Here is a 14,474-nt window from a genome sequence, read left to right on the forward strand (position 1 = left end):
TAAAGATGGACGACTTCCATGTAAGTCGTCTAGAAAAACACATTTAGACAAAAATGGGCGACTTCCGTGTAAGTCGTCTAGACAAAAATAATTTTTTTTTTATTTTTCAATTGCAAAACTAACCTGAGACGACTTACATGGAAGTCGTCTAGGTATAACAAAATATTGATTTTTTAATTTTCTACTGGACGACTTACAGGAAAAGTCAAATTTCTGACACAATCTGGTCAAATGCAAAGCTAACCCGTTTACCTTAGACGACTTATATGGAAGTCGCCTCGATTTTTTTCTTAACAAACAAAGATGGACGACTTCCATGTAAATCGTCTAAAAAACACATTTAAAAGTCAATTGCAGAATTAACCTCTGCATTGACCAGAAGACTTCCATGTAAGTCGTCTACGGCCAGACGACTTACCTGGAAGTCGTCTGGACGAACATATCTGGGAAAAAACTAATTTCATAGTTTCAACCAGTGAGATAACTTTTTTAGCACACAAAAGTATTCTCCAAGTACTCAGAATCTCAAACAAAAGTTACCCACCAAGAATCGTAAGCTTCAATGGCTCTGTGAACCATAAAATTTTTATAATCAAAATCTTGAGTTTTTTGGATGAATATGGAGAGAAAGTAAAGAGATGTTGTTTTTGCTTCATAAGAATTGAGAAAGAATGAGTGTAAATCGATTTTTATGTGCATTAAGAGCTTCAAATTGGTTGTTCATGGTGGTTGGTGTATTGATGGCAATGGCAATATTGTGAATACTTGAGGAATATGAGGGTGATAGAGTAAAATATGCATTTAAAAAAAAAAGTGATGGTATTTTCGTGAATAATCTGAACTTTGGTAGTGAAAGAGGCAAGTCAAAGTTCCAAAAAAAACATTGTTAGTTTTGTGTTTGACTTCAAGTTTTGAGTCATATTTGCAAAAAAAAACTCTTTTTTATTTCTTGAAAATTAGAGTATTCCCGATTTTTTCACGTGTTAAAATAAAATATAAAGTAATTTTAAATCCAATTATCTGAATTAATTATAATATTGCTTTTTTGTAAGAAAAATATTTGTAATGACTAAGGTTTACGTTGTTGAGATAAAATCTCACTGATCTTCTAAAAATATATACTGAAATTTTTGATTATCCAATTATTTGAAATTAAAAATTAAAATTTTAAAAACTTAAAATTTTAATTATTATTCAAAAATTATAACAATATGAACATAATATATATTTCTTCATATAATATAATTACCCGCAAAATTGCGGACAAACCATAGATTAAATTAAAAGAAAACTAAATCAGCGAAAAAAAAGAAAAAAGAGATGTCTAGGTGGTGGTTTAGTGGTTCGTTAGAGTTTTTATCTGAAAATGTTAATTACGCCTTTCAAACAGTATTATCAACGGACACAGAAGAGATTTAGTTTCAAAATTCAAAACTTTTGAAGTTTATAAAAAACGCCAAAATTTTTAGATTCCAGGTCAAGCACCCTGCAAACACTAAATAACGAATGATGTGTTCTATTTTCGAGTAGCTTTGTTCATGTATAATGTTCAAAATAGATGGCACATTGGGCTTGGTTTTTTATCACGTGAACACGTAGTATTGCGTATATACAAACCAAATATTTATCCAAAATATGTATTGCGTATATACAAACCAAATATTTATCCAAAATATGGATATCGGAGGGAGGGGAATCCAGATTCAGAACGGATCATGTATATCCAAATAGTGAAATTTTAAATTTGGATGTTCAAATTAGCATTTGAAACTATTATTACTTTTAAAGTACTTTAATTGAAATATATACAATATTGCATATATAAATAATAAAGTTTTAGTTTCCTTAACTTTTAATATTTTTATTATATTCGGGCTAGTCTCCCTCCCCTTCATGCGGAGATGGAAACGCTACTCTGGGCAATGATATGCATGAAGAATTTACGTCAATTTCAGATTACGTTTGCAACGGATTGTTCTCAATTGGTGAAGATGGTTTCGGAACCAGAAAAATGGCCAGCTTTTGCAACTTATTTGGACGATGTCAAGATCCTGAAAGAGAGTTTCACCCGATCAAAGATTATCTATGTACCACGGACGCAAAATATAAAGGCGGATAGACTAGCACACAGTGTTAGAAAGCAGCCGTATTTCGTCGTTCACATGGATACGGATCACCCGGTTTGGTTTACAGAGTCAGTATGAGTCTGTAAAAGTCGATGACAAAAAAAAAAATTTATTATATTTTATTTTCAAAATATTTTTTTTAAGAAATAAAAATTGTTGATTTGTTAGTTTTAATTAAAAAATATATATAATTTGGATTTATATATCAGTGAGTGTTCAGCAGTGTTTTTAAAACCGGACCGACCCGATGGTTGGATCGCGTTCAACCATGAACCGATTATATAGCCGGGTTGGTCTAGTAATTGGTTCGACCATGAACCGGCCACATAGCCGGATTATATTTCAAAGTTATTAAACCAATAAAAACCACTAAAACTATCAAAAATCTATAAACCATCCATATAAACAAGAAACTAATTTATATTTATAATATTTTATGTTCAAAATTGATTTATTCTGATTTTAACTATGCATCATGTTTACTAATATTACTTTTATATTTACATACTAAAAAAATATTAAACCATATTATTGAACCAGGTTTGATCCGGTCGAACCATATTGAACCGCGATCCAAAATATTTTCGGTTCAGCTTCCGGTCCGGTTTTAAAAACACTGGTGTTCAGATATCCAAATTCCAATTTTCAAAATCCTAAGATTTGTATAGGAGTAATAATTTCACAAATTTGACTGATCCTTATCCAAATATTCTGGATATCCTGTCTGTTCCTTCCCTAAGAATATTAATCCCATAAATTCACTCAATATCATGTATATTAAGAAAAATCATAAGATGATATCTAAACTTAAACCAATTTTAAAATATGTGGACCACCTAATTTTTCTGTCTTTTTCTGGGTCAGACGTGGACAAGTATCTAGATAGGTCATTAATAATAAGTCATATTAATGCTTTTTGATTTTAAAGCTTAGTTCCAGTGTTTTTAATCAAGCTGAGATATCTTGTTCCTCAGAAGCCAATTAAAAAAAAGCTTCGATCATCATTATCAAATCAAACCATTGATATTGGGAAAATATCAAACCAATGATACATCAATCACTGGGTACACAGACACAAACACTAATCCAGCTATTACAACTCAACAAATCCCATATCTCATGCCTCTCTCTGCTTTTATTATCCAACTCAACGTAACGGGTTTCTTTTTGATGACTAACGTAACGGTTTTGCCCAATACTATTCCGCTAACGCAAGTCTTATGTTCTTCACAACATCTTCAATAGGTCGAGAAAATTTGTTGTCCATCTGCAAATGTATTACAGAATTTTTTTAAAAATACACTTCTGGATACAAAACTCAATATGCTAAAATAAAATAGTACATACACTTTTCATAATATAAGTTATTCTATATATAATATATATAGATGTTTTAAAATGTAAGTTAGTTTCATATTTTCTATGTAACTTTTGTATTTAATCATTAAATATTTTATGTGTTATGATTTAGTTAAATATTTAGTTTTTTGTATGATATTTTATTTTAAAAAATTGAATAATAATAACTAAAATTTCTATTATGAAATAAAAAGAATATAAAATATATAGGTTTTACCTTAGAGAGAATGGTGATAACGAGAGTTTTACTTCCAAAGGGTAAAGTAAAACTATTGACTACTTCAAGACGAAACTTCTCCAGTGAACTCAAGATCTTAACTAAACACCCTTTGTTTTTTTCACAATGGATCCTAATCAGCAAATCTCTGTCTGAAACTCGTGCTTCGATCATAGGCATTGTCTGCTTCAAGATGGAAACTTCATCTAAAGAAGAAGGCGGAGGAGAAGCTGCTGAACACGTAGAAGAATAAGATGAAGAATCATCTTCCACATACACTTGAGATCTCTTTACCAATATAACCGATTGGTCCATTTTCTTGGTTCCAACTCGCTCTTCCTCCAGCTTCTTTACGCGTTCTTGAAGTCGTTTCAAATGTTTAATCGCGTCTTCAAGAACGCTTGCTTTATCAGCCTAATTAATTATAAAGATTGTGTTTATGATCATCCTTAAAAGACATCGCATTCAAGATTTGACGAGGAGCATGACCCACCAAAGATTTAAACATTTAACTGTTTACGAGGAAAATTAAATAAAAGAAAACATTTTAAGATTTGAAAAAGAAAGGTTTATAAAATGCAAACGCAGACGCAAGTATAAATTTATTCTTCTATTTAAGTTTGGATCTTATGCTTAGAATTGTTAAAGGAACTTTGCTTAAGATATTTAAACTAATATTAAAAAATTAAATAAATATGTAAAATAAATAATTGAGGGCTAAACAAAACAAAGACATGGTTTCTGACCTTTTTGAGGCCAGGAAGAAGAGCAGAGAGAGCAATCAAACGTTCGTTGAGCTTTTGTCGACGTTTACGTTCAGCCAAAACATGTTCTTTCAATAGATGTGGCTCTCTTTTTCCTCCATTATTACCACAGTCTTTTATTTTGGACCCAGCATTCTGATTCATGTTTGCTTGGTTGGAGAAGTTAAAAGATGTCTCGACCAAGTTCATCTTCGGGTCTGGAGCCCCGAACGAGATCACTTGCGGCGTTGTGAGCGAACCAGAAGAAGAAGATGATGATGGAGAAGAAGATGTTGAGTTGACTTTCAGTTGCTTTGTAGGTCTCTCGGGTATCAACATGAACCCGGATTCGGATTCAGAACGATGATCCATAGTTTCTCCTGGCACCACCGGGAAATCGGATTCCCAATCATCAATCAAGTACTCGTCAGTGTCCAGCATCAAATCCGTAAAGCTTGAATCTTCCATATTGCCTGAGGAATCACAAAAACTTTAACTTATTATTAAGTCTTTTTTCAAGAATAACTTTATTTTCTTGATATCAGAAATCAAGCAAGCAAAGTATAGAATCTGGATAAGAAACAAAAGAAAAAAAGAAAAAAACAAGCTTAGAAGAAAGCATATACTTACTTTTATTTTATTTTTGGGAGTAAGTATTATGTCTTTGTTTTGTTATCTGAATGAGAATGTGAATGTGAATGTGGATGTGGACTAGTGAACTCTTTATAGTGGTTTTGGACTCGACGCGGCTTCATAATGTTTGTGCATGTATTGATTTGAGTAATGATAGTGTTTGATTATTTTTTTATTAGTTAGTACTATATAATATCGGCTTGAAAAGAGCATGTTGGTTAAAACAAATGTATAGTTTTTTATGAAATTGGCTGACGAGTCGCATGTCCAAAATACCACAATATGGAGCAACCGGTTACCCAATTTGGTAGATTTTGCTTTTTGTTTTTGAAAAACAACTATCGAGAGATTTTGTTTTTTTGCAAAAAATATGTATATTTAATTGTAAAAAGTTGATTTGTATATCTGAAGAAGAAATAGATATAATAAATATTTTTTTGAAAATCCATTTTTGTGATCTTTTTGTTGAATAGATGATTAATAGTCACGTTATGAGATAGATAATTTTGTTTCTTGTTTTTTTTTATGTTTAAATATACTTTATATTCTACGAAAATAGTAGTTTTGAGATTTTTATTTATTTTACAAAGATTGTTGTTTTGTATTTTCAATCCAACTTTATATTTTTACCCATTTTGTCTATATTAATTTAAACAATTACTATATCTAATAAATTTTTATAAAATGTTTATTAAAGTAGGATTATTTTGGTATTTTAATTTTATTTTAAAGTTTATTATTAAATAAAGAAAATAAATTATTTAGTTTGCTTGTAATCTCATCCGATAAACTTTCATCACAAGAAAATAAAGTACAATAACATGTTATATCAAAAAGAGTCACAAAAGTTACTTTCGTCATTGTAGTTATTTACATAATTAGAAAGTCTATAAATTGCTATATACTTTAATTTATCTTTCACCTTTTTAATTTAGTGTTATAAATGCAGTATATGTAGATGTTTAGGCGGCGACTAAATAGTCACGCTTAATAATTTTATGTTATAGAATATATTATATGAATTTAAATGAATAGACGTATATAATAACATTTAAGTGGATATTATCCGATTGCGAACATCTAAACAGATTTCAACCATTTATATTCAAAATTAAAATACTAGTCTAGTTATATATAGATATTATTTTTACTATTTATCTTATGTATTTAAAACTGCTAATTATTTATTTTTTTGAAATAAATTTAAATTTATATGTTTATCTATCGTAATGTATTAAACATTAATTATTTTTATAAGTTAACATCACGTATAGGCCCTAATCTCTTTTTTTTTTTTTTTTATCAAATACGTATAGGCCCTAATCATGTATACATGAAACTATATTTCTCTTAATTTTCTAAAAATTAATATATTATATTACTTTTAATGTCATGTAACTATATTTTTTATATAATGATTGCACACTATATATATCCGTCGATGCTTTGTTTAGTCACTAGACACTAGAGACTAGTATGTACCGTCTAGCGATCGTTTAACACGTATTATGACACGGTGTCTACCGAATTGATTCAAAACTAAAAGTGGGTACTATATATCGTTTTGGATGAACTTGGAATTAATGCGCGGAGATTTTAGCAGCTGCAGATGCGATGAGATCTGACATTGGAAAACTAACATTAATCGTTTGACTTTTTTTATACTCATCCCTCCGTTTCAATTTAAATGTCATTCTGGAAGAAAATTTTCGTTTCAAAATAAGTATCGTTTTATGATTTCAATGCAACATTTATTAATAAGATTCTTCTGTTTATTTTTTCATTGGTTAAAATATGATTAGATGTATAGATAATGATGTTTTTATTTTGAAAATGTACAAAATTAAACGTTTTCTTAATCTGTGTTCATAAGTCTAAAACGACAAATAAAGTGAAACAGAGGGAGTCGTAGTTTCATATAATAAATGTATCTCTTTTCTTTTTGATCAAACAATAAATATATCTAACTTGAGATATTTTTTTACGGTCTACCACTTTGGTAAAGCATGGCGGAAGAATTAGATATCCCCTATAAATTATTTACCAAGTGATTATGACATATGTCATCACCACATTAATTTTGAAATTAAAATGATGACATGTCATACTAATAAAAATGACATGGATTGGACTAATTGTGACATGGACATTTACATTTAATGTATTTTTTATAATTTTGGTAAGTTTTTAGAATAAGGTAATAACTTATAAATTATCATTAATATGATAATAAATAGTAAAGTTAGAAATATAGTAATATATAATAATTTTCGAAAATATTATTCAATTTTATTTAAATAATTTTATAATTTTTATTTCTAAAACAAATCTTAAAACATTTATGCATTTTTTTAAAAAAGTTAATTTTCTAATCATATTATGATTATTTCTTTTTAATATTTACAAATTTTATAAATATTATTTAATTTTATGTTTTGTTAATTATACATAACAAAACTTTCCCTTAATTTAATAGAATTTTAATTAATATATATCAACCAATATAAATAAATAAAAATATTTCCAAGATATATATATATATAATAAAATATAAATGTAAATAAAATTAATATTTTATCTTATTTTAAATGTAAATAAAACAAAAAAATTAACAAAAAATTATTTATAAATATAATTTTAAAACTTTATTTCTGCACATGGTGCACGAAAACATCTAGTAACGTCTATAAAAAAGCATATGAAATATGGTTGAGTGATAAAATATACATACAAACAGTAACTGGAACTTTTAGCTGTTAAAATTAGAAGTGTTCAATCTAGACGAGTTCGATTTTTTGAATCCATAGTTTGAATAATGATGACTATTATATAATTTCTGTAAGAAAAATTAAAGACTATATAAACTCCTACCTGTTTGTGCAATAGCCAATAATACGAGGCTCCCGTTGAATCTGTCTTGACAATAATTAATAAAGAACAATGATTTTTTAATAATTGTGACATTATAACATCCACATTATTTCTCATATTTGTGTGGACCGATGCAAAGACCTATAGTTAGTTGTGTATAGATTTACAATTTTTTAATCTTTTACTTTTTGTCTATGCACCAGTGGGGAGAGGACGTTTAGCATGAGGGTCATGCGAACGTACCTACGGATATGACAAATCTCCGGAACGGCCGTGGATGGTAATTTGCATTATTATTACTCTTTCGTTTCAGTTTAAGCAATGTTTTAGTTTTTTTTTCACTTTAACTAATATTGTTACATTTCTATGTAAACAGTAAATGTAAGTTCATGTTTAAAATCATTTGTATTCTGGAATATAATTTTTATTGGTTAAATTAGCTGTAGTTATTATTATTTTTAGGTAAACGAGATAAATTGAATAAAATTTGTATTTAATTAATCGGTAAAAACTTTAAAAACTAATTATTTTGAAACAGAGAGATTATTATTATTATTATTATTATTAATATTAATATCATTATTATTATCATCATCTTAGGTACTAAATGCTGAGTTTTATGATAATTCACAAATAAATGAACAGCTTCCCTAAAGGATCACTACTATATAAAACGGGCTAATTTTGGAGCTTCTAAGGGGTGCCACATGGGCAGAAATATTCTCCACCAATCAATCTGCCAGGTCATTGCGGACTGGGCTTGGAATAAAAAAGTTAAGTTACCTTCCCAGCCCATTTAAACCATTTCGCATCCCAATCCCGAGCCGGTCTTGATACGGGTCGTGTTATATCGTCGTCTCGATCCCGTTTCTCTTTTAAACAATCACTCATCCTCCCTAACCCTAATCGCCGTATCGATTCTCTTCCTCTCCCCCAACTCCTCCCGCATAACGCCTCCGATGAGAGTGATGGTACTTCAATGTTCTCCCATAAATCATCCATTCAAGATCTCCACGGACCCTCCACATCCCCCCTCCGGCTCGATGATATCTAGATCCCTATTTATACCCTTATCACTCTTCCTTCAGATCGTAAAATCCATACCCTTATCATGGCAAAAACATATTTGCCTTTGTTTGAATCAGCTCTAGGACGTCGTCAACGTTTATACGAGTGGGCTTGACATCGATCAAAGCAGTACAATCATGTTTGGCAGACAATGAAGGTTTTGGATGGAGTCCACATGCGGTCTCGGATCCATTTCGTCTCGGATCCATTTGGTGATGCTTTCCAATGACTGGAGATGTAGTAGAAACTAACGACAGATTCTTCAAGGTAAGGTCTGATTTCGTAAATATTTGGTAAGAGATCCATAGACACCGTCAAAATCTCAAAACTTTAATTGGATTTTTTTTAAATGTTAATTTTAGGACTTAGTCAGGTGAAGCAGCGGTGGATCAGGAGGACAAGATAGTTGTGCCTCCAAGGAAAGAGCCTGAGGTAGAAAAGAAAAAAAACGGAGCATGAACATGAGTCAGAGTTTGGAGAAGAAAAAGAGAGTAAGGAGAGGAAAGAGAAAGCGTTAAAGGAGATAGAGATGGGGAATGCGGCATACAAGGCTACAGTTTTATCTGATTTGCTTGGTAAGTGGTTAAGTCTAAATGTGATTATGTTTGATTGCTGTGAAGAAAGCTTAGTGTTCTCTCTTTGACCCATTTCTCCATCTGTGCCTTTTTGGTCTTGCAAAGGTTTTTCTCACACATTTTCAATTATCAAATTTGATTTTTTTTTGTCTTCTAGCTGTCTCATTAAAAGGTCAAGTCTGATACAAAAACTCATAGTTGATGGTATCATTGGCAACTTCATTCAGATTTGACAAAGGGTTAACATAGAAGCTACAATATAATTGGTTAATGCTACGTGAAGCTATAACAAAAACACTCAGATCATGATCATGTTCTGTACATATTAGGAACTATCAGTAGTTACCAGTCCAAAGCAACTTTTGTTGCTTACAAGCAGTGTTTTGGAACAAAATGGATAAGGTTAATGAGATCTTAAGTTTGGCTTACATAGATGTTTTTTTTTATCATGAAATGCTTCATGTTGTTGTTATATTATAGATTTGGGCTTCTCATTTGATGTATCAAAAACTCGATGTTCCAATTCCACTTTGGAAAAAGTTATGAAAATAAACAATAATCAAAGTTTTATTGATTTCAAATGTTATAATGTATTCTTTACGTAACTTTTGCTTAAGGTATAATTTGAGATATTGTAACTTTGTCTATTGTGTCACTATCACGTACCAAAACATCATTTACAAATTACAACTAAATCTCCGCACTTGCGCGGAGCCAGCATCCTAGTTATACTAATATATTGAAATCCTTATTATCCTCGCAAGATTTATTTATTTTTTTACACAAGAAAACATATGAATTGAACATGTATTGCATCTACTTTACATGTGGTTCTCCATTTCTACGTATACCGTTTTTTTTGTTAGTGAAAACTTTCATCGAAAAACACTTACACATTAGACACGTATGTATACGTATACATAAAACACAATGGTCGAATCTAGTTCCTCAGAGATAATGATAAAGCTCATCTTGAATTTATAAATGATCGACCCAACGCCAGTCTGTACCTTACACATCAATCTAAGTTGAGAAACAACCACATCCACACAAATTGATTGTGTCATTATTTTATTGTGAACCGATAATTCTGAACCAAAATCTTGAATAATATCTAGAATTCCAGGACGAATCGAATATTTTTTGACAATCAGTCGTCTCATTCATATTAATTATTCGAAACTACATATAAAACTTGCTAAATGATATCTATGTCATCGCTACAAAAAAATTTCAGAAAGCTTTACATTATGACATACTTTTAGTATTTCCTTTTACAGTTTGAGGTACTTTAAACTTTGAACTGTTCAAGTAGATTTTTGGGTTAAAAAATACCCACGCTGGCAAAAGTATCGTGACTAAATGATGAGATCACTAAACGAGAGAGAAAATTAGTTGGATTTTAAATATTAGTTAGGCCTTGTGTTTTTAAACTTTCTCCCCTATTCCACACAGTACTACTGTGATCCATGTGTTAATGTCCAACATTATGATCCATATGTTCTCTTTCCTAAATTTTTATTTGTAATTAAGTTGTGATGAATTTTTGTTTTTAATCTTCATTTTGCTGTGTCATTAAAATATTATGAAACTATAAATGTTAGACGTTAAAATGTTAAATTTTAATTAATAATAGTTGGTTTTTGTAAAATTTCAAATAAATATAAGAAGTTTCGAGCCAATTTTGATGGGTTTTAGAGAACCAATCTAATCCCGAATGGAATAATACATGATTTTTAAGTATTTACTAGATTTTGATCCGTGCACCCGCACAGGTGTTTACTTTATCTTTTATATAAATATATATTTATTGTAAGTAGACAGTGTTATATATTTTCTATTAAATGTTATTTTGTTTTTCTTATAAGTATAATATAATATTTCATATATTATTTTTTATCAAAAATATGTTGTTATTTATTTTTTATGTCACTATTATATATTATATATGTGTCATCAGATAATTAATGTATTTTATACGTACTATCATATAAGTACTCATATAATTAATCATATTTTATACGTAGCATCATATAAATAATCATATATATTATATATTTTAAAAATTAATGTGAAATATAATAACCATAATTTAAGTTGGTGTTTGAAATTATACTTTGTTTTGTATTTTTCTTATATATATTTAAAACATTTTTTATAATGGTTATTGGAAAATATTATAGTAAAAATCAATTTCTGAATATATGTATATTTTTGAATCAGTTTTGATATAAATCAATTTTAAATTAATATTTTGATTTAAAATATGTATATAAAGTTTAAATTTTGTTTTATGATTATTTTTGAGAAAAGATATTTTTAGGTAATTAGCTTGGGCTATTTTTCGTATATTTTTAAGCTGGTCCAATTATACAGTTTTTCATAGTATAATGAACTTCTAAAAAAAAATTTAATAACATAAACTCATTAATCTTTTTACTTAAGATAATGTTATCCATGTTTCCAAACAATATTATATTTTCTTACTGTTATCTATGTTTCCAAACACTTTCTAAAGATACTTCCACTTTAATAAAATAAAATAAAATAGATATGTATAAAATGTTTGGAATGAACCGATTCGGAACTGACAGAACAACTGAAAAGGAAATAAATTTTGATAAATATCTATATGAATCCAAGTTTCTAAGATCAAATGGATTTAGACTTGATAAAAACCAATCCAAACTCGAACGAAATACTTGAAGGCCCTTGCCTATATAAACTAAAAATGATATTATTTAGATAAATATCTGGTCGATAAGTAGGAGTGAATATTACATGTTTTTTTGTTGTTGGGTAGTTGATCTGCTTGACTACTCGGTGTTCAATATGTGAATGCTTCTAAAACGAAGCCATATATATACCTCCATCTTTAAGGACGTTTTTCTCCCAACTAATTCCAAAAGCTTTTACATGAATCAAAATATTTTTTTCTATTAAATATTTCTGAAGGATGATAAAAGACTCCTATAACCGAACACTTTTTTAAAATAGGGATTTACCAAATATGACTCAAAACTTGATTTTGATTGCAAAAGTATACCCAAACTTGAATCAAATGCAAAAAGTAACCCAAAAGCCTTGTGAAATTAAAGCCAGCCCCTTGTGACCAAACAAAAAAAACATAACTCATTTTTATGAATATATCCCCGCTAAGTCTTCTGAGTCTTCTAAGATTCTGTTAAGTCTTCTGGACGACGTCCATAAAAGTCGTATGGTATAGTTGATCTTAAAAATAATTTATAAATTTTGTAAAAAATATTTTGATAAGCAAAAAATTAAAATCATGTAATTATAAACAGTTTTAAGTGATATAAATTAAGATATAACAAAATTGAATTGTTTTCAACATAGATGAATGAAAGTAGTGAATCATGATATTCTTTGGTCTAGGGTTTGACAACATATGTTATAGTATTGTATGTATTCGATGGGTTAGATTTTGGAAAGCTTAAATTTTTTTTTTGAAAAATTAAATTTTTATCTACATGTGATTATTTCTGTGTATAGTAAACACTTTTTAAGTTTAATTTGATTTTATGAAGTGTTTAGTTAGTTAATTTAGTTTAAGGGTTATGTTTATGGTCTAGACGACTAACATGTGAGTCGTCTGGGAAGTCTTCTAACTCCCGCTAAAAATATTTTAGTTTCCCGCTAAAAGAATTTTAGTTTCCCTCTAAAAATATTGAAGTCTTCTGGGCGACTTACAAGTAAGTCGTCTAGTAAGTCTTCTGATCGAAAATATTTTACCTTATTAGAATTTTTCTCTCCATATATAAAAAAACATTTACACATTCTCTCTACTCCTCTCAAATGGTTGCAACAAAAATGGTATGTTCCTCATTCTAAAACTCTCCAACCTCTCAATGTCTTTCTCACTAGTTTATGTTATATCAATTTATTGTTTTTGTCTCATGTCTTTCTCACTAGTTTATCTTATTTTGCAGGTTTTTCATCACATGGTTCTCATCATCCACTCATTTAAAGGTAGATTTAATAATTTTAGATATGTATTTTTGTGTGTTCTATAAAGGTAGATATATCTAATATTCCACTCATTTTCTCTGTTTTTAAGTCATTTGAACGTTTTTGGAGATGCAGGTTTTTCAGATCTGGATTTGGATATGCAGGTTTTTCAGATCTGAAAGACTTCTGGGCTAGACGACTTCCAGGAAGTCTTCTGACGGAGTCTTCTCCCATGTCTCTCTTTCATAATAGATCTGAGCGTTTTGGTAAGTTCTTATGTTGATTTTTCTTCATCTGGTAACCTCCTGTTGCATAAAATTCATATTTTTTCCCCAAACTAAAACTCTTCAAACCTACTCTAGTCTCTTTGACTTGAAAACACTAAACTTTATATGAATTTTTCACTTTTTGTCTCAAGTATTTCTCACTAATCTATCTTTTTGTTGCATGTTTTAATCAAATGGTTCTCATCTTCCACTTGGATATGTACTTTGTGTGTTCTATAAAAGTATGTCTATCTAATTTTCCACTCATTTTATCTGTTTTAAGCCATTTGAACGTTTTTTGATATGATATGCAGGCTTTACAGATCTAGGTTTGATATACATGTTTTTCAGATATGGATCAGACTTTGGAAGACTTATGGGAAGTCTTCTCGGAAGTCTTCTAAAATATAATGCGCTAGAAGACTTCCAGGAAGTCTTCCAGACGACTTCCATGAAGTCTTCTGACGGGGTCTTCTTCCATATCAAGTGGAGTCTAAGCTTGTCTTTGTAGAGGAATGATCTATAATAGTTTTGTTTGTTGTCTGTTTTGTGATTTGTATGTGTACTGCTTTAGTTGTGACTTTTTTTTTGTAAATTTGAGAGATATTAATGAAAAAGTTTGATAAATATGTTTATTTTTCACGACA

The 14,474-nt window shown here is 29.4% G+C and overlaps 1 protein-coding gene across 2 annotated transcripts; it reads right to left on the reverse strand.

Moving 5' to 3' along the window:
• Positions 1 to 3,107: 3,107 nt before the first annotated feature.
• Positions 3,108 to 5,182, reverse strand: LOC106308105 (transcription factor NAI1-like). Of its 2 annotated transcripts, XM_013745232.1 has the most exons (4): positions 5,076 to 5,182; positions 4,449 to 4,918; positions 3,703 to 4,116; positions 3,108 to 3,393 (listed from the first exon to the last, which is right to left on the reverse strand). In XM_013745232.1, the coding sequence occupies exons 2-4, from the start codon at positions 4,911 to 4,913 to the stop codon at positions 3,325 to 3,327; spliced, it is 948 nt and encodes a 315-aa protein (XP_013600686.1). In that variant the 5' UTR covers positions 4,914 to 4,918; positions 5,076 to 5,182; the 3' UTR covers positions 3,108 to 3,324. The 2 variants fall into 2 exon arrangements, with proteins under 2 accessions (XP_013600686.1, XP_013600687.1); XM_013745233.1 differs by lacking the exon at positions 5,076 to 5,182 and having other exon boundaries at positions 4,449 to 5,043.
• Between the last annotated feature and the right edge of the window lie 9,292 nt (positions 5,183 to 14,474).

Source organism: Brassica oleracea, chromosome C8, assembly GCF_000695525.1.
Source record: "Brassica oleracea var. oleracea cultivar TO1000 chromosome C8, BOL, whole genome shotgun sequence".
Taxonomy (NCBI): Eukaryota; Viridiplantae; Streptophyta; class Magnoliopsida; order Brassicales; family Brassicaceae; genus Brassica; species Brassica oleracea.